This window comes from Vipera ursinii (assembly GCF_947247035.1).
Source record: "Vipera ursinii genome assembly, chromosome: 5".
NCBI classification, from domain to species: Eukaryota; Metazoa; Chordata; class Lepidosauria; order Squamata; family Viperidae; genus Vipera; species Vipera ursinii.
In genome coordinates this window covers 53,803,273-53,822,182 of record NC_139518.1, presented here as the reverse complement: position 1 = coordinate 53,822,182, position 18,910 = coordinate 53,803,273, and the positions used below count along the sequence as shown (strand labels likewise).

At 36.9% G+C, this 18,910-nt stretch overlaps 1 protein-coding gene across 2 annotated transcripts in view; it reads left to right on the top strand.

Annotated features, from left to right (window-relative positions):
- Window positions 1-8,384, top strand: part of CCDC186 (coiled-coil domain containing 186) — a 41,443-nt gene extending 33,059 nt beyond the window's left edge. Inside the window, exons 12-17 of one of the 2 annotated variants that reach the window (XR_014492653.1) lie at window positions 51-240; window positions 338-418; window positions 1,786-1,996; window positions 3,702-3,921; window positions 6,142-7,281; window positions 7,330-8,384. Coding sequence is in view for 1 of the 2 variants with exons in the window: in XM_083363681.1 (XP_083219807.1) it covers window positions 51-240; window positions 338-418; window positions 1,786-1,996; window positions 3,702-3,921; window positions 6,142-6,225 (786 nt within the window). In the remaining variant the exon portion in view is untranslated. Of the gene's footprint in view, window positions 1-50; window positions 241-337; window positions 419-1,785; window positions 1,997-3,701; window positions 3,922-6,141 lie in introns of both variants that reach the window. The other variant, XM_083363681.1, reaches the window with a different exon arrangement.
- Window positions 8,385-18,910: the final 10,526 nt, after the last annotated feature.

Genomic DNA, 18,910 nt, shown 5'->3' with positions numbered 1-18,910 from the left:
TTATATGAAATACTGTGGAAAGGAAATGCTGATTAAATGTCATTTTTCAGGCGAATAAGTTGAAGAAGGAAGAAGAGCTCTACAGAAATAAGGTCCAGATGCTGGAGATGGAACTGGCATCTCAACAGAAATCATTTGCAGCTTTGAACACCAAGGCAGACGAATTAAAAGACGAACTGGTGACGCAGAAGCGAAAGCATGCTGCAAACCTTAAAGACCTCACCAAGCAGCTTCAGCAAGGTTAACATTTCTCACACATTGGCTTCTGTGGTGTGTATGTGACCTAGGCATTAAAACATCAGCTTTGCATCAAAGATCTTATGTTTTGTTTCATTAGCACGAAGAAAATTGGATAACCTTGAAAATGGCAATTGTGATAAAGAAATCAGCAGCATGGGGAGTCGTTCCAGCTCATCAGGTGAGTTATTTTGCTGAGTTTGTGAAGAAACAAAGCGATGCTAATAACACACGCTACATGAGAATACATTCTTCCCCAGCAGTTGCTAAAAATTTCCTACAGATTATGTCGGACTTGAATATGTACATGTTGAATTTTCTTATAAGGCTCAATCCAAATTAGCCAAAATAAATAATGACTCTTTTGGTTTTTCTCTAAAAGCATAATGCTTCTGTGGTCTTCCAGGCCCAGAACAATTTCACGTTAACATCTGAGGGGATAAACTTACAAAAATTGTCTACCATATAGCTATAAGAATGTATTTACAAATGCCTATACATTTTTCAAGATTAAAGTAATAAGTGCAAATCATTTCAAAATTGCTTGTGTATATAATATGTATGAAGTTCATACAAAGTTGGTACAATTTTCTATACTTGACTCACTTATATATTGTTGTGATTAATTTTCCAAGTGTAGCTAATTTTCAACTAACAAAAGCTGTGTTGTGCCAGCTTCCCTGTTCTTTCTTTCCTGAGGTCACCTATTACTTTATATGCAATTGCTGATACAGCATTGCTGATATTTTAAGGATAGCACAAACTGACTCTGCTATATTTTCAGTCCTTTAAGAATACCATCTTCATTTATGTTTAGGCAATTTCATACCCAAGCAGTTTCTGGAATCTTTTCTTTTTATTTTGCTGACATTTAATTTCTTTTGTTTCTTTCTGTTGTTCTGCCTAAGAGTCCCACAAAAAAAATGAGATCCGTATGTTCTTTATTCCGAAATGAATACACAAACAGAACAAATGGAGTCAGGAAGGTCTTTGAAAAATGGCTTGGTTTGTGAATTCTGCATGAACTGCAATGTAGTTCTATGGTGGAACACCTAAGTAATCCTTGAAGATTTTGACCTACCATCTCTAATTGTTTTTTTTAATCTTTAGAGATGCCTCTGAATAAGATTTTGGTGATTTAAAACTGCTGTCTGTAAAGCAAAGACTGAATTTATACATTACCTGTTGATTCTGTTGCTTTAAAATTTATTATTTCTATAAGTACTTTAAGCTGAAGATAATATATTAGTTCTTGGTGTAGAACTTTCCAAGAATCTATGTAACCTTAACATTATCAAACATTCATCACAAAGTTCAAAGTGTTTGTGGCTGCCACTTTCCAACTCTTTTGTTTTTCTTACCAAAAATTAATTCCATTTAAAGAAATGTGACTTTCATGAATGTAATTAGTTTCTGAACAGAGGCAAAACTTTGCCAGGACCTAATTCTGAAGTTACATACTTGGGAGAAACAATCAAAGGGATGGGGGAAGGAGATAGATTTTTCTTAGAACTGGACAATCCAATTAAGATGCACTTGGTTTGGCAGGGTCTCTTAATGCTCGGAGCAGCAATGAAGATCGGTCACCAGAAAACACTGGCTCTTCAGTAGTTGTCGATCATTTTCCTGAAGTGGACAAAACTATCTTGATTGAGCGGATAGTAAGACTGCAGAAAGCACATGCTCGAAAAAATGAGAAGATGGAGTTCATGGAGGATCATATCAAACAACTAGTGGAAGAAATCCGGAAAAAAACTAAGTATGTACCTCTCATTAGCTAGGAAAATAAAAAAAACATAGTAAAACTGTAGAATTGCCCATGTCACATTTGTAAAGTAAAAGTTCAAGTAGTGGTAGCCTTTTCCAAATAGCCCAGGTATTTCACTATTTATAAAGACCTGTATTGTATAAAAGGGGAAATTTCCATTTCTCAACTTTATATACGAATTCAGTAAAAAGTAATACAACAGAACTTGCTCTGAAATTAAATGAAGATAGCAATGATGACTACCCTGTAGAAATATAATATTTATGTTTTGATGTATAAAACATAGTCAGTGCTATTATGAAAAGGTGAGTAGTTGATTCTGAAAATAGTCCACAATAAACTGAATCAAAAGTAATTACTTGCTAGAAAGTCATTAGCTTAAATTTAATCCTACACTGTACTTTCACTGGCTTATTTTAGAGATGAAACTCTTCAAGTTTGTATAAAAATATTTGTATTAACTGCTGCCATTCAATACTCTGAAGTAATTGTGTGGTTGCACATAACTGCAATGAAATGTTTAATGTATACCCTGGCAGAATATATAATTACGGTTCTCCAGCTTTGTAACTGCTGATTGAAACCTATATGTTACAAAGATCTGATCCTTAAAACAATATCCAGTGTGGTAAAGTTTCTAAGAATTTACAAAATTAGCTCCATGGTGATATTTTGTCATTTGCAAATAGAACAGTGAACTAGCTCTTGCTATCTGGAGCAACTAAATGATTTTTTGATAGATTTGATTACATGAGACATTTTACAAACCTGTTTTGAACATAAATGGTATCCCTGGGAGTGTAACTGATGCATGAACTTATTCCTTATTTTTATACATTTTTGATGGAAAAGATACCATTTTTTCAGAGTTTCGCATAAAAAGGAGTTCTTTTCAGGCCATTGACTAGCTATGATATACATAAATCCCTTTTTTAGTTATTGGAATTTGTATCTACTGTATATCACGTGTGAAGATCCAGAGAATTGCAGATCTTCTGCAATTGCATAAGGATGGTCTAGTCCAAGTTCAGAAAGAAGAAATGACCCAAGAAATAATTGAGCATGGGTAATTTGAATATACAACAATGCTGTACAAAGAAAAGGGAAATGAATGATATTATGGCAGTTCACATATTACACTTTAACATATATCCTATAGAAAGCTTTCTGTTAATCATTTGGCATATTGGATTGTGCAGCCTGCCCAAAAGTTATCTCCATGTGGTGCAGAACTTTACTGTAAGGTTCAGTGACTAGGTTCTTGCATTGCCCTGAGCCACCTTAGCTGTAGTTTCCTTTGATTTGACTTCGCACTTATCTGTGAACCCATTCTGTGTGGTTTATAAGCCATACATCACGAAGTATGCCACTGTGCCCTTTTAAACATATCCCTTTTTTCTCATTTAGGATAGAGAATTGCAATTCCATAAGCATGTATATGGAGTTCCAGAGGAGCAGCTCCTTGTCTTTAATCAGTAGTGGATGCACAGAGATAAATAGCAGCCTGACCCATTCTTCCAGAATTACAATACAGGACTCCCCATTCTTTACATTTTCGAGAGTCACACTCTGGGTCAAGTGTTAATAAATGAATTTTCTTAAGACTGATGCAAATGAAACCTTCCCACTAGACCCAGTCAGGCCAAATTTTACTATGACACTGTCTGATTCTACTTAGTTTTGGTTTTTTTTGCAGAATAATCCAGAGTTACATTTTGCGGGAAGAAGCTGGCACACTTTCATCTGAAGCATCAGATTTCAATAAAGTACATTTAAGTCGGCGCGGTGGAATCATGGCCTCTCTCTATACATCACACCCGGCAGACAGTGGACTTACATTGGAACTCTCTCTGGAGATAAACAGGAAACTTCAGGCAGTCCTGGAGGACACCTTATTGAAAAATATTACCCTAAAGGTGATTATTAAAATAACACCCCACAATACATTTTATAAAATATTGTACACCATTTCAGAGTAGCTTTAAAAATTGCAGAGTAGTGAAGAATACTGTAGCAACTGAGAAACGAACTGTGCATCTGAACAGCAATTTCCATTAAGAAAAAAGGACTAAAGCTACAGTAAAAGAAATCTGATTAGAATTAGGCTTTCTACTCTAAACACACTGGGGAGTAGTTTTCAGAACAGTTAGCGGAGTGTTTTTAAATTTGGGTATAGTCTTGTTTTAAGAAAAATAAAATATATAATTAAATTATTGTACTAGATGTTTTAACAAAAGAATCAGTCATCATTAATCCCAGATGTGTATTTGGGGTGTGTGTGTAGGAATTTGCCTTCAGGAACATAAGGACTCTATCTGATAAAGAGAATTTCTTTTGTGGAGACTTTAACTGTAAATGTGAAAAATGCTGCATTTGTAATTTGCACATTATTCCTGCTGGTAACAGGTATTCTAAGGCAATGCTGCGCTTGAACCACTGGCCAAAAACTTCTCTGTCCACATGTAATGTCATAGCAATGTCAGCAAGCTTGGGCAATTTTACTCCTGTTAGAACTAAGAGAAAGTTTTAAAAAGCATAAAGAAAGCAAGGACGAAACTGGGCTAATTCCTTAATCACCCATTCGTATAGTACAAATTGGATTTCATCACCTCTATCCCTTTTAGGACTAATCTGTGCTTAAATGAATCTTCTCATGGCTGACTAGATTTAAGGCCAAAATGTCTACTTCAAAGCCTGGCTCGAAAATGAAAATTTCTTGATATATTTTTACAGTTTTCAGAGCCCAGTTCTTATTTATTATTTTAATGATTTATGTGGTATTTTAATTGTATAACTATAAGCCTTCTAGGGACTCCTTGGCAAGGTGGTGATATAGAAGACTAATAATAATAAAAAAAATGTCAGTACTGAAGAGATGAGTGCTTTAGCTTAAAAGGTTATGCATGGCCCCAGCTATTACATTTCTTACTTTATAACTAATTGAAATTGGTTTATAACTAATTGAAATATAAATCAGAATCCCACTCATTAATTCCAAAGGAACATATGAAAAGTTATTCTCCGATTGATGCTGAACCTTTTCATATAAGTCTTTATATGAATTAAGTAAGAACCTTGATTCGACTGCAAAACTCAAATAAATTAAATCAGTTTTAACCAGTTTTTCTTTTGCTTGAAGTTGCCATTTTAAATTTACTTTTTAGAGTATATTTTATAATACTGTTAAGGCGACTGAACGATTTTATTTTGTTGGTGATGATGAAAAAATATTTAAATAGGAGAGCACATCTTTTTTTAAAAGTAATGTTTAAATAATAGAGATTGAATTCTTGAATCAGAATTATGGAACAAATTTCTCATCCATCTTTTAATTTTTCTTGATCAGGCTGTTCCAGATCCAAATGTGATTTAACTGGGTGTTGAATTTGGATTTCTTTAAAGTCTTGGAATATTTACAGGCTTTGTTTAAAAAACCATAATAATGTCCTATTGTGACTCAGTTTTATACACTAAACAAATTTGATTGAACACTTTAATCTTACTGTGAAGCTTGTGGAACATTTCAGATTATTTCCACAATTTTTTTTGCAATGCTGAAATATAACTGTAATTATATAACCAAGAGCCTTGGTGGAGCAGTGGGCTAATACCTCCTTAAGTAACACCAGCTGCCTGCAATTAGTGCAGGTTCGCATCCCACCAGGCTCAAGGTTGACTCAGCCTTCCATCCTTCTGAGGTAGGTAAAATGAGGACCCAGATTGTTGGGGGCAATAAGCTGACTTTGTAATAATGCCGCTTGGGGGGGGGCGAAAGCCCTAATAAGTAGGCATATACATAGAATGAAGGCTATTGCTAAGCACATTGGTTTGTGCTTAAATTGTAAGCCGCCCTGAGTCTTCGGAGAAGGGCGGGATATAAATGGGATTAAAATAAAAATAAAAAATAATTCATCTTAAAAATAAATAATGTACTGTAGCTGAATTTGCAGTTTCCAAAATAAGGCAGTTTTGCATTGATTAAAAATACATGACTAAGTGAATGCATCTTGTTGTATCTTATGAATATGTGCTAGTTCAGATAATATGCTTGAATAAATTCTGAATGTATAGATAGCTCTATATGAATTTAAATATTGGATGTTCTGCTAACAATTTCTCTCTTTTTTTCTTCAAAGGAAAACCTGCAAACTCTTGGAACTGAAATAGAACGGTTAATTAAGCAGCAACATGAATTAGAACAGAGGCTTACACAGACATAACTGAGGCCAAGATCAGAAAAGTAGATGTTCCAACTTTGATGATTATATAAAATTGGATGGCCAGCTATGTGTTGTCAGTCCAACAAAGTTTTAACAAAACAAAGTTGATTGGGAACAACTTTGACCAGATCCAAATGTCTGGTTTGTTTAAACAAATGGAGACTTTGAACTTTTCTGAACCTACTTCCATCCATCACTGAAATTAGTCATATCAACACTTACAGCTTCTTCTGTTAGAGAGAATGCAACCACTCTGCCTTGTGCAATTAAAGAAGCATCTTTTAAAAATGGACTGCTGTATAAGACTGGTGCATTTATTGTTGATGGGTTTTTTTTGCAGAAGGTAGACGAGAAAAAAGGGTGGCTGTTGCATGTATATTAACCCCCAGTGCCTTCTAAGGCGTACATTTTTTTCTTCAAAGATACATTCGTTCTTGGATATATTTAGATTTGTTATTTATAACATGCATTGGGAAAGGGCTTCATAGTACACATTCAATATACAGTTGAAAAATAATGTCAGGTATTTTAGCAACTTGACCAAAAACATTTTTTAAAATCCCTGGAGTCCTCAGATGTGAATAGTGTCTTTTTTGTTTTTTTAAAAAATCACCTTTTTAAAAAAAGAACTTTGGAAAACTGCAGTGTATAGACACAAGAGGTTAAAACTGATTTTGTATATATGGGAAAATAAAATATAGAATCGTAAAGCCTTCACATCTTGCAGATGGACTGTGTTCATTGAAATGGAAATAATAGGCATTGTAATTATTGCACATAAGCACAAGTGATGTTACATATATCTGTGCAAGTGGCTGATAACATCCCATATTGATAGGAAAGAAAAGGGGATATACCCAGATGCTGAACATACTGAGATCACCTCCATAACTATTTAATAATATTAGTCTAATTGTACAAATAATGACAATTGTTCTTTATCGTCATCTATATAGCTTTGGTTGGAATAACAACTACAGAATTCATAATGACCATGCTGGCTGGTTATTCTGTAAGGCTTTTTAAGGTTATATTTATATTCTGCCTATCTACCCAGTTTTGCGTAGCACCCAAGGCAGCTCATCCTGGCACACTTGGGAGAAGATTGCAAGTGGGATGCAATGGGAAAATAATGGGAGAATGTATAAAGTATCATGGTTTAAAACTGGAGATGAAAGCACCTATTGCAGTACTAAATGTAAAGCATTAAATATAATTAAGGCAATGAATAATGTTGGTAGAGAGAATCAAGGCTGTTATGATGATAAAAACATCTTCCATGCTTCTCCCACAACTTGGGACCCTCCATGCAGTTGGCTAGGAATAAAATGAGTTGTAGTGAATGGCATCTGCATTAACCTTGCAGAAGAGAAAGTGAACTGATACAAGCTTTATTGCTTTGACAAGCACTAGCATGTGTGTATCTATGCTTCCAAGGTGCGACAGATTGAAGCTCAAATACCCTTTTGTTCTTTCTCGATGGCCAAAGGAAAGCAATAGATTTTTAGGTATGTTAAGCAAATACCTAGCCTTCCTCTCTTTATCCCTGCTGCACTTTTAGGAAGACAGCACTTTAAATGAATCCATTGTTTGAAATTCCCCCCCCCTTTTGCTTGGTTAGAAATAGTTTCTGTTCAAAAATGTACTATTACCAAACACTTGAATCTCATATGATTACTTTTAAAATAAGGTAATCAGAAAGTTAATCAAGAGTTTTTCATTTTATCAATAAAATAATCTTTCCTGTGATCCTTTCTATTTTACTCCCTCTTGCCTGATATATGAGAGGGAGGCAGCAACGGTTTCAAGTTGCAGTATTCCTTGTGATTGTTTATTCCAAAGTACAAAACTCTTTTAGCACTGCTTACATAGCTGCATGTGATGGTTCTGTTCCTCTTCTCAAGTACAGAGATTTTAAGACATGCTTTGGGGAAAACAACAACCAGCATCCAAGGTTAAACATTAAAAATTCTTTGTATAAACGTGTACATAGTGCTAGAGTTTGTATTTTTCTAAAAGTTGTGCTTTTCATATTTTTCCAAAAATACAACACATGTATAGCTGCAACATTACAACAAGCAAACATGGTTGCCTTCTGATTCCTAATGTTAAATTGTACATTATATCTAGGATTGTGGATATTGCTGTACAGAATAATTTTTAGGTTACAATCCTATATTTTCTTGCTGATGAAATAACATCTGTTCAATACAACTGGACTTATTTATATATTATTTATATTAAATTTTTATACCGCCCTTCTCTCAAAGGACTCAGGGCGGTGTACAGGGCAATAAACATTAAAAAACAAAGTACAAAAGTTAAAAATAATTAAATGATTTATGCCCGATATATACAATAGTTAAACCATATTAAAACCCAACCCCAAACCCATCAGACCAGGCCGGCTTGCTCAAATAAATAGGTTTTTAGATCCCGCTGGAAGGAGCGAAGGTCGGGGGCAATCCGGAGCTCAACCGGCAAGCGGTTCCACAGGTCTGGCACGCCCACAGAGAATGCCCTCCCCCTGGGGGCCACCAGTTGACATTCTCTGATCGGAGGCACCCTGAGGAGGCCCTCTCTGTGGGAGCGCACTGGACGGAGGGAGGTTGACACTGGCCGCAGGTGCTGCCATAGGTAATCCAGAACCATGCCATGTAGGGCTTTGTAGGTCATTACCAGCACCTTGAATCGCACCCGGAGGGCAACCGGCAGCCAATGCAGCTCACGGAGCAAAGGTGTAACGGGAGTATCGGGAGACTCCCAACACAACTCGCACGGCTGCATTCTGCACCAGTTGAAGCCTCCGAGTGGTCTTCAAGGGCAGCCCCATGTAGAGAGCATTACAGTAGTCCAAATGAGAGGTCACGAGCGCATGAGTGACTGTATGCAAGGCATCCCGGTTCAGATAGGGCCGCAACTGGTGCACCAGGCGAACCTGGGCAAAGGCCCCCCTAGTCACAGCTCCTATATGATCTTCTAAAGAGCTGTGAATCTAGGAGGACCCCCAAGTTGTGCCCCCTAACTATGGGGGGCAATAACTCACCCCCCATAGCAAGAGATGGAATAATCTGAATTTCCCGGGATGCCGGCACGAACAGCCACTCAGTCTTGTCAGGGTTGAGCCAAAGCCTGTTCCTCCCCATCCAGACCCGGACCGCCTCCAGGCAATGGGACATCACATCGAGGGCATCACTGGGGTGGTTTGGGGTTGAAATGAAACTCCAAAACCACGAATGATCTCACTCAGAGGCTTCATATAGATGTTGAACAGGACAGGCGAGAGGACCGATCCCTGGGGAACTCCACAAATGAGAGGCCTCAAGGTCGACCTCTGCCCCCCTGCCAACACCGACTGCGAATGTCCCAGAAGGTAGGAGGAGAACCACTGAAAAACTGTGCCTCTCACTCCCAACCCTCTGAGACGCCGCAGCAGGATACCATGGTCGATGGTATCGAAAGCCACTGAGAGGTCTAACAGGACTAGGACAGAGGAACAACCCCTGTCCCGAGCCCGCCAGAGATCATTCACCAGCGCGACCAATGCCGTCTCCATGCTGTACCCGGGCCTGAAACCCGATTGGTACGGGTCCAGATAATCAGCTTCCTCCAAGAACAAAGGGAGCTGATGCGCCACCATGCTCTCAACAACATTCGCAAGAAAGCGAAGGTTGGAGACCGGACGAAAGTTGTTTAATACTGCTGAGTCCAAGGCAGGCTTCTTGAGGAGGGGTCTCACCACCGCCTCCTTAAAGGCGGCGGGAAAACTACCCTCACTCAAGGAAGCAGTTATCACTGCCTGGACCCAGCCTCGTGTCCCATGCTGGGCCGCATAAACCAGCCAGGAGGGACACGGGTCCAATAAACACGTGGTGGAGCTCAGCTTCCCCATGATCCTGTCCACGTCTTCAGGAGTCACAGGATCGAACTCCTCCCAGATAACATTGACAAGACTGCCTGTGTCCTCATCGTCAGACTCTGCCCAGTCGGAGTCCAAACCGGTCCGAATCTGAGCGATTTTGTCCGACAGATATCGGCTAAACTCTTTGGCACTCCTGGGTATTTTTCTGCATACTGTTTTTACTTCAGGTTTAACAAATTAGGACTGAAATAATAAAAAGGGAATGCCCTAGTTAATCACAAAATACTGAGTTTAAGGACTGAAATTGCATGTCAAAAGTATTTGCAAAAACAGAGTTCCTCACGTGTGTGACAGAACTATATTCATTTTCAGGCCAATATATCGCTGACCTTCAAAATTTTAGCCTCTGAACTAGGTCCATGTTTGTAATTATACTGATGAATGTGTAAACTGCATTCAAACTATATTATTCTTGAATAATATAAAAGGTATATGCAGTAATGGTCAATCCAAAAAAATTAGCTTTTCTAAAAACAGAAATAAGCCTGACATATCCTCAGGATGAGCATAGTTATCTTCTAAATGTTAGAAATGTATCTTAATATACAAGTTGCATTAGATCACCCTTGTCTTGGCTTAGTAACCCTTGTGTTTGTACACTCACCTAACCCATTTCAAAATGTGTATCAAATAACTTTTTGGTTAGCACCTAAGCCAAAGAATATGCAAGCACGCTGAAAGCAGGGAATTTTTTTTCCTTAAACCTAATGCCATGTTTTCTTTACCTTTTCTTTTCATAATTTCCTTTAGCTTTCTTCCCAGTCTCGCTTCCCCCAGAAACTTGCTGTCATTCAGTTTCCAGGTTTTATCACAATGGGAAAAAATACTGATAACTATGTGCTTGAGAGTTTTATTTTGAAGACGTTTATAGGATCATGAAATCTAATCAGTCTGACGCTTTAGAAGCCCGGTTGATTTCATGTTCAGAAGTAATCCACTTCCTTCAAACATATCTTTGCTAGATTAAGATCAAAAGACTTGATTAGGGAGGTTTAATGAAAACAAAGTTTTCTCTGGATGTTGAATCTGCTACAATGACAGGTTTTTTTTTTGGATGACTGTATTTGCTTTGAATAGTGAACAAGTGTCAAGTTTGAATTGATCTTCCATGCTAGTACATTAAAGCCAAAGTCCCCCTTGAATGAAGCTCAATTTTTGGTGATTTTTATGGACATGTCTGTTTTATTGGTAATATGAATTTGCTATTATTTTTTTCTGGGATTTTAAAAATGTATTAATTTTACATTCTAGATTAGTATTTTCTCATTGTCTCCCATCCAAGAACAATGCCACTGATACTTAGTTTTTAGATTATTCATTGCAGTAGAAGTAAAAAAAAACTGCTAATACATGGCTAGGACAAACAATTTGTTAATGCTATTTATTAGCAGTATTAAATAAGTAAACTAAAGTGACTTTCTTTAGTTTATATTCAGGATGATTAGACACTCAGCAAACCTTTGAAACAAAACGATGCAGCAAACCTTTGAAACAAAACTAGCTAAGTTGAAGAGAGTTTGATTATTAATATCTAATGATCTGCTTTTTATTAATGTTCATTTTTAACTATTTTAGCTCACGGAATGAGAAAAATAAACAAGCAATATGAGCACTAGATAGTCTGCAGCCAGGAAAACCAAGCATAATGACTCAGCTCAGGAAGAATAGCGCAATGGGGAAAAAAGAAAGTTTGGAAATTACTCAGCCAATCTTAGGCTATTCTAAGCTTGGCCAGTTATGGATTCAGCCAGCATGAATGAGTACACTACCATTGTTTTGCTTGGTTCAAATAAAACATATAATTTTCATAAATAGAAACTAACTCAATATTATTTCTTTCCCAGACCCCAAATCTTTGGTAATGTGATTCTAAATGCATATTTTCTGACTATAAAATGATTATCTAGTGTATTTCTTAATGTTAGCAACTGTAAAATATGTGGACCTTCAACTCCTAGAATTATCCCAGTTGGTTTGGGAATTCTGGGAGTTGAAGTCCCTATGTTTTAAAATGGCAATTTTGAGAAACCCTGTTCTAAACTGTCATGCCCAAATTGACGGGTGTTACAGAGTTTTTTGCTATTCAAAAAGGGGGGACCTACTTGAGCCACAAAGAATAGGATAATTTGTTTATTATTTTGCAAAATTGCTTGGCTGTCCTAATTTGAGAGAGCGATCAGTGGTAAACTTGAAAGAAAAAATATTGTATTACCAATCTGGCTTTGAAGATGCTATTTTGTTCTGTTAATGGAAGATAGAATGAAATATGGTAAAATAAAACAAGCAGCCATGTTCATCTTCAAATGTAAACCAACATACAGATATAAGTCAGCTCGGAAGCCAAATCTATTAGCTGATAAAACATGTTTGAAAAGTAAGACTCCTCACAAATTTGGATTAAATGTCTTGCTCCTTGTATGTTTTTAATTCCATTCACATTTTCTTTACCATCTAGATCAGGGGTGTCAAACTGCTGGCCTCCGGGCCCGTTGCATCGTGCAGAGGCCACGCCCACCCCAGCTCCAGCAATGCAAAAAAAAGTTGTGGTATGTCGCGACACATCATGTGACATGGCGAGTTTGATCTAGATAATCCCATCTTGTTCGTTAAAAGTGAACTCACATTTGAATGCATTGCTTTCATTCTATTCTTCCCTGATCTTGAGTGTCAAAGCCTGAAAGTTACAACTGGACATAAAAAACTTTCAAAACTCAGCTTCTGTAATTCCTGGTTTGCATGCTACAAGAAGTTGCAATTAACTGCATTGTTGTGGCTTTTTTTAAAAATGCTACTTGCATGAAGAGGAGAGAAGCAGGAGCAAACGTAGAATATGTCTGAACCTATCTTGGTTGTTTAAGTCAGCATTTGATGGCACGCAGTTGTCAGAAATTCTCAATTCTCAACAGCAAGTTATTCGTAAAACACACAGATCTCTGTAGCCGGTTGCTTTCACGGTGACTGACGTATGAGGATGTTGCCTTCCGAAGTGTTCAATAATGCAATAAGTGCTCCTTAACCTGAAAATGAAGACTTGCATACCTGTTAGTGCAGAGCATCAGGGTTCTGAAGAATGACCAAATCTGATTCACATGATGACACAGCATTTAGTTTCACATTTGCACTTAATGGCAAGTTGATACCACCAAAAAGTAACGTAGGATGATGACTTTGGTGTTGAAGTACCACTGCGATTAAAACATTCCTGCAAATAATCACTTGATGTTGCTACAAGTCTTGATAGTTATTGTTCCTCTTAGCAACAAGATGCACTAAAAACAAACAAATGACAGTCCTCTAAATTGCTTTCTTTTGTCTGCAGAATGACTACTACAGGATATTTGGCTTGCTTGGAAAAAAATGCTATTTTCAGTAAAAACAACTTGCTTGCAAATTCATTGACTTTAGTCAAAAATGTATGCAAATACTATTAAGTTGGTGTTTAATGATGAGCACCAAAACTGTCTTCTGAATCAGAAGTCACACCCTGCTGATAATATGTACTCACAATACATCTGTTAGTTTTAAAAACAAATATAAAGAGATTTCTCTTTAAATGATGCAGTGCTGTTTAATAATACACATAATTCTGTGTTGCTTACACTGTATTTTAGTTGTAATCCTTTAAATGAAATCTAGCCTATTATGAAAAACAGTAGGGGGTGCTAAAAAACCCTGTATATGTTCTTACCAAAAAAAAAGGAGGAAACATTTTTGCCATACCTGACAATCGCTGCTTTTTTCACCAATGGAAGGTTTTTATTTATCAAGTTGGTGTGCTGATAGTGCAACTATGTCTAAATCCATTTGCATTACTCTGTAATGTGTGTATGTGTGTACACGCAGACACAGAGAGAGTAATGCATACATAAAAACACAGTGCTTATATGTATTTGTTATAAATATAAAAGACAGGATGGCTTGATTCAAACATATATAAACAGATGGCTTGATTCATTTTTTGTAGATATTCATGTATAAATGAAGATTCTTTGTTCCTTTCTAAAAAGTAAGCTGCATATTATGTATATCTTGGGTTTGAAATAATAAATATGAACAAATGTGCAGATGACTCTCTCTAGTAGTTTTATTTGTAACAAAGCTGCAAGATAGTTGACTTTTTGACTTAGCAAACAAGATGCAGACACTTCACCACAGATATCTATTCCAAGGTATGCTGTCAAAAGCAGTAAACATAGCATTTCTGTTTCTAAGACTGCAGCTATAGCTTCCTAGATCGTATCTTACCACCTTGTGGCAGGGGTGACATGGGATGGTTGAGCAAAAGTAGGAAGTAGGCAATAATAATATCTACTCACAGTAGATAACTACTTACTTAGTAGTTATCTAAGGGACGCGGTGGGTTAGGACGCTGAGCTTGTCAGTCAGAAGGTCGGCAGTTTGGCGGGTCGAATCCCGAGTGCCGCGTAACAGAGTGAGCGCCTGTTACTCGTCCCAGCTTCTGCCAACCTAGCAGTTCGAAAGCACGTAAAAATGCAAGTAGAAAAATAGGGACCACTATGGTGGGAAGGTAACAGTGTTCCGTGCGCCTTTGGCGTCTAGTCATGCCGGCCACATGACCACGGAGTCGTCCTCGGACAAGCGCTGGCTCTTCGGCTTTGAAACGGAGATGAGCACCGGCCCCTAGAGTTGGAAACGACTAGCACGTATGTGCGGGTGAACCTTTACCTTTACCTTTACTCACAGTAGAAATTTTGAGACTAATTTTATATCTTAATTCCTGTATTGTCAAAAACTACACAGTAGACACTGGGGTTAGAAAACCTAATAGTTTTATCACAATATTTTCTATAACTATATTATAATACTTTATGTTTTCCAACAAAAAATTTCGAACAGGTAAAACTCTTACCTTTTTTAATCTTTGGAAAATATTTGTGTAGTTAGCTAGGTTGAGAGTTCTGCATGAAGCCAGTTTATACAAAACCTCTTTTTCCTAGAATACTTGAAGCCTCCCAGAGTGATGGTTGATGAGTATGTTAATAAGGCAGGAACAAATAGAGCAGTGCCACAATTACATTTTAAGAGCAAACTGGGAAAAAACAATTCCATTCCTGTGAGACTCGCAATGGTTTTTTCTTCTCAAATCTTACTTCTTCTAAGCCATATTCAATGTATCTGGCAAAGATGGATTGCCTTGGCAGGCTGTGAAAATTAAAATTTCTTTTTTTATGTAGGTGCCTGGTATTGTTTATATTTCATCTCTCAGAGGATCAAGTCTCATTTTTTTTCAGAGAGAATGGATGGCACTGAATATGCGATATTATAAAACCACACATTTGACCTGTTTTGCAAATGATGATCTTCTTAAGATAATATTTAAAATGAGAATTTATTTATTTATTTGAATTTACTTACTCAATAAGTAAGAAAGCAAATTTCACTGCATTCTGGCACAGAAGATGTCACCTGGATGGGTAACAAAGGTCTGAAAGCAATCAAGCATGGTTAGAGAGCACCAAGGATGCCATTATTCAAATTTATTAGCTGCCTATCTCCAATGGACATTGGACAGCTGACAAAACTGGAAAATCCATAAAAACAGATAAAACATACTTCCTTGAAGTTGAACAGAATAACAAAGCTTCTCTAAAATTTCTTCTAGATTTACTTTACAGTTGTGATGGAATATTGTCCAGGTTCCCAGGAAGGAGGGAGAAAGAGGTTTGCAGGGGAACAAGAGACATTACTGTTCAGATAATTTGTGTGGGATAAAGATTTTTTTTGAAAATATATCAATTTCCTTGATTTATTTTTTTACATATGTTATTTCTCAGAAATGTTTCTCTCCAACTGTGAATGGCAAGCATGTTGCAGAATAGATCTTTTTCCTATACCTCTAAAAGAAAGAAAGTGAAGTTAATAACAGAACAACAGAGTTGGAAGGGACCTTGGAGGTCTTCTAGTCCAACCCCCTGCTCAGGCAGGAAGCCCTGTACCATTTCAGACAAATGATTGTCCAATCTCTTCTTAAAAACCTCTAGTGTTGGAGCATGTTGGAGCACCTTTACATGAGACACTGTGTGTACATTTTGATAAAAATCTGCACCTCTTGATAACACCTTGCAAGATTGTACAAGAAAAATAAAAAAAATCTGATGATAGGGAAATGCAGTCTCATCTTTTGCATTATCATTAAAAATCTTGCTGTTACTGCTGGATGTTGGTCATCAATTTACTATAAAAGTAATTTAAGGGACATTTTGGATCTAGTTCATTTCTAAAACTAACTGATTTCACATGACAGTTTTTCCAATAGTTGGTCTGGCATTGAAGGTAGCATATTAAAATACGTATGGATTTATGACCTGAGTTATTCCAATTCTATTAACCTTCAATTAACAATTGCTTTTTGTTTATTGGATTGAATCCTTTATGCTGTGGAATCAATTAACACTAAAACCAGAATGAAACAGAGAGTGAATAATACTAACAATCATATGCTGAAAAATAATTGCAACAACTTTAAAAAACAAAATGCAATTTATTGATGAAATTACTTCTGAGTAATACTGGGCAAGATAAAAAAAAGTGCTTACGTCTTGCTGAAACATAATGAATGCATAATGAATGCGTATAAGAACAGAGACAGTACAAGAGAAGCAGCCCCCAAACTGAAAGTAGCTGAGATGAAAGCAAAGATAGCTGTACTGAAACCATATTTAAGTGTCTGTTTGCCTGGAACTTCCAGATATGGTAAAAAAAAAGTCATGGACACAATGATGCAATCAAAACCTTTGCAACATATGTAAAAAACAGGCAAGGCTTCAATCAAAGATTCCACCTTGACTTTTTGAAGAAGTAGGTGAGGTAGACCATACTTGGAAAGTACCAGACTAAATCTTCTTGCATCTGCACCTGAAGATGTTGTTGATGCCATGGATAAGATTCAGAAACCTATCCAGAACATCTCAGACATCCAGAAATCAACCTATGTGACAGCCCTAAAGTGTGGCTAGCAAATCATCAATACACACTCATTGGCTTGCAGGATATTCTCAGATATTAGTTCACCAATAAATATGATGCAAATGTCCGCAATAAAGAATCTATTTTATCCTTTTTGAAAAGGAGAGAGAAACCAACCGTTACACCAAAAAGAATATATTCCAAAGTTTGAAAGCAATCAAAAGGTCTTTTGATATATGAATGTCTGTAAGCATGGGTTTCTTCAGAAGATTTCTCTCACAGACTTTACCATACAGGCAAGTTTATGTTTGTCAGATGGGTATGCATGAGCTATTTTGGACTTGCTTTGAGTTGAGTCCAGAAAATACAGGTAATCAATGTAGTGTTTTCAAAATAGTATATTATTTCCATCCATTAATTAGCAAACCAGCTGCTGGGTTTGGAGAACTGGCATCTGCTGGGTATGTTTATTCAAGATAGCTCACATTCAAAAGTCTTCTCCTTGGACGTATTGAAATAAAGCCATTGGCATCTGTAAGGGTTGGGGGATCAAATTTGCAAGATGGTAAGTGAAATGTCACAAAAGAAGCCCTGCCATTTTTGTAGGAGGATGTGATGGGGTGAGGCTTTTTCACTTTGCAATCACTGTCCTGTACATTTTGACCCCCCTGTGGATGTCTTTGAATAAAGCCCTACCTACACTATAAATCTATAACAATTTGGTCTCCATTTAACTGTCATGTTATTTGCCTTCCAAAATTGCTAGGAAATTTGACTGAAAAGAGGATGGGAATTGTTTATTAATAACTCGTGATTTGTGTTCAAAAACTTTGTCCTTAGGATATATAATTACTATTTGTTACTATTTTCCTGAATGGCTAAACCCCAAAGAAATCAGAAATTAATTGCTATTAAGTGCAATGAGTACAGTCACAGATCATTCCCTTGCCCACTTAACGAGGAGAAAAGCTTATCACTATAGGTTTTCAAGTCTGACAAGCGTTTCTATGCACTCTCCCACCAACACATTGGCAACTTGAAGATGTGCGGACTTCAATTTCGAACTTGCCAAGAATGAGAAATGGTGACAGAGGCTGTCATTGAAAGGACTAAAAACATTTAGTTAAAGGCATTATAACCAAGGAATCTCACACCCATGAAACATTTCCTTTTTTTATAAGCACAAAGCAGATCAAGAAGAATGTTTACACAACTGTGTTTTTGTTCAAGTGCTTTTAAACCCCTTGGAGCAAAATTTCTCTATGTACTCTAAACTGGGGGGGGGGAGCACAAGTGATAAATATTGCCAAAATGAGTGCCACAGAGAAACAAATAGAAGTTACTAATGTTTAGAATTTTAAGTTTGCAAAAATAAAACAAAAAGCAAAAATCAGCCCCTTTTATCCAATCAAGTCATACATAGCATATTATCCAATCAACTCATACATACCTGAGAGGCCCAAACTAGTAAGAAGCAAAGAAAAAAATGGAACAAAGTAACCGACTTAAAGATTTTGTTGTAGGCCTCTCTTATAATCGTCATCACAATATGCTGCTGGTACCTTGACCAACGGTAAATCTAATTCATTTCTTGGAGAGCTTGTGCTTTGCATGCAGAAAATTCCAGGTTCCATCTCCAAAATTTTCTGAAGACCATGAGTGGGCGACCTGCTGCTTTGAGCTCTGCGCTGATTGCATAGTTGAATTTCAGCTCTGATTAAAACAAAACTGGCAACACTGTTTCCAATTTTATGAGGTAGGGAAAATAAAACATGCAATTTTAGGCCCTATTTAGGGATTTAACACAATTAAAATAAAAAAAAACCCTTACTCTCA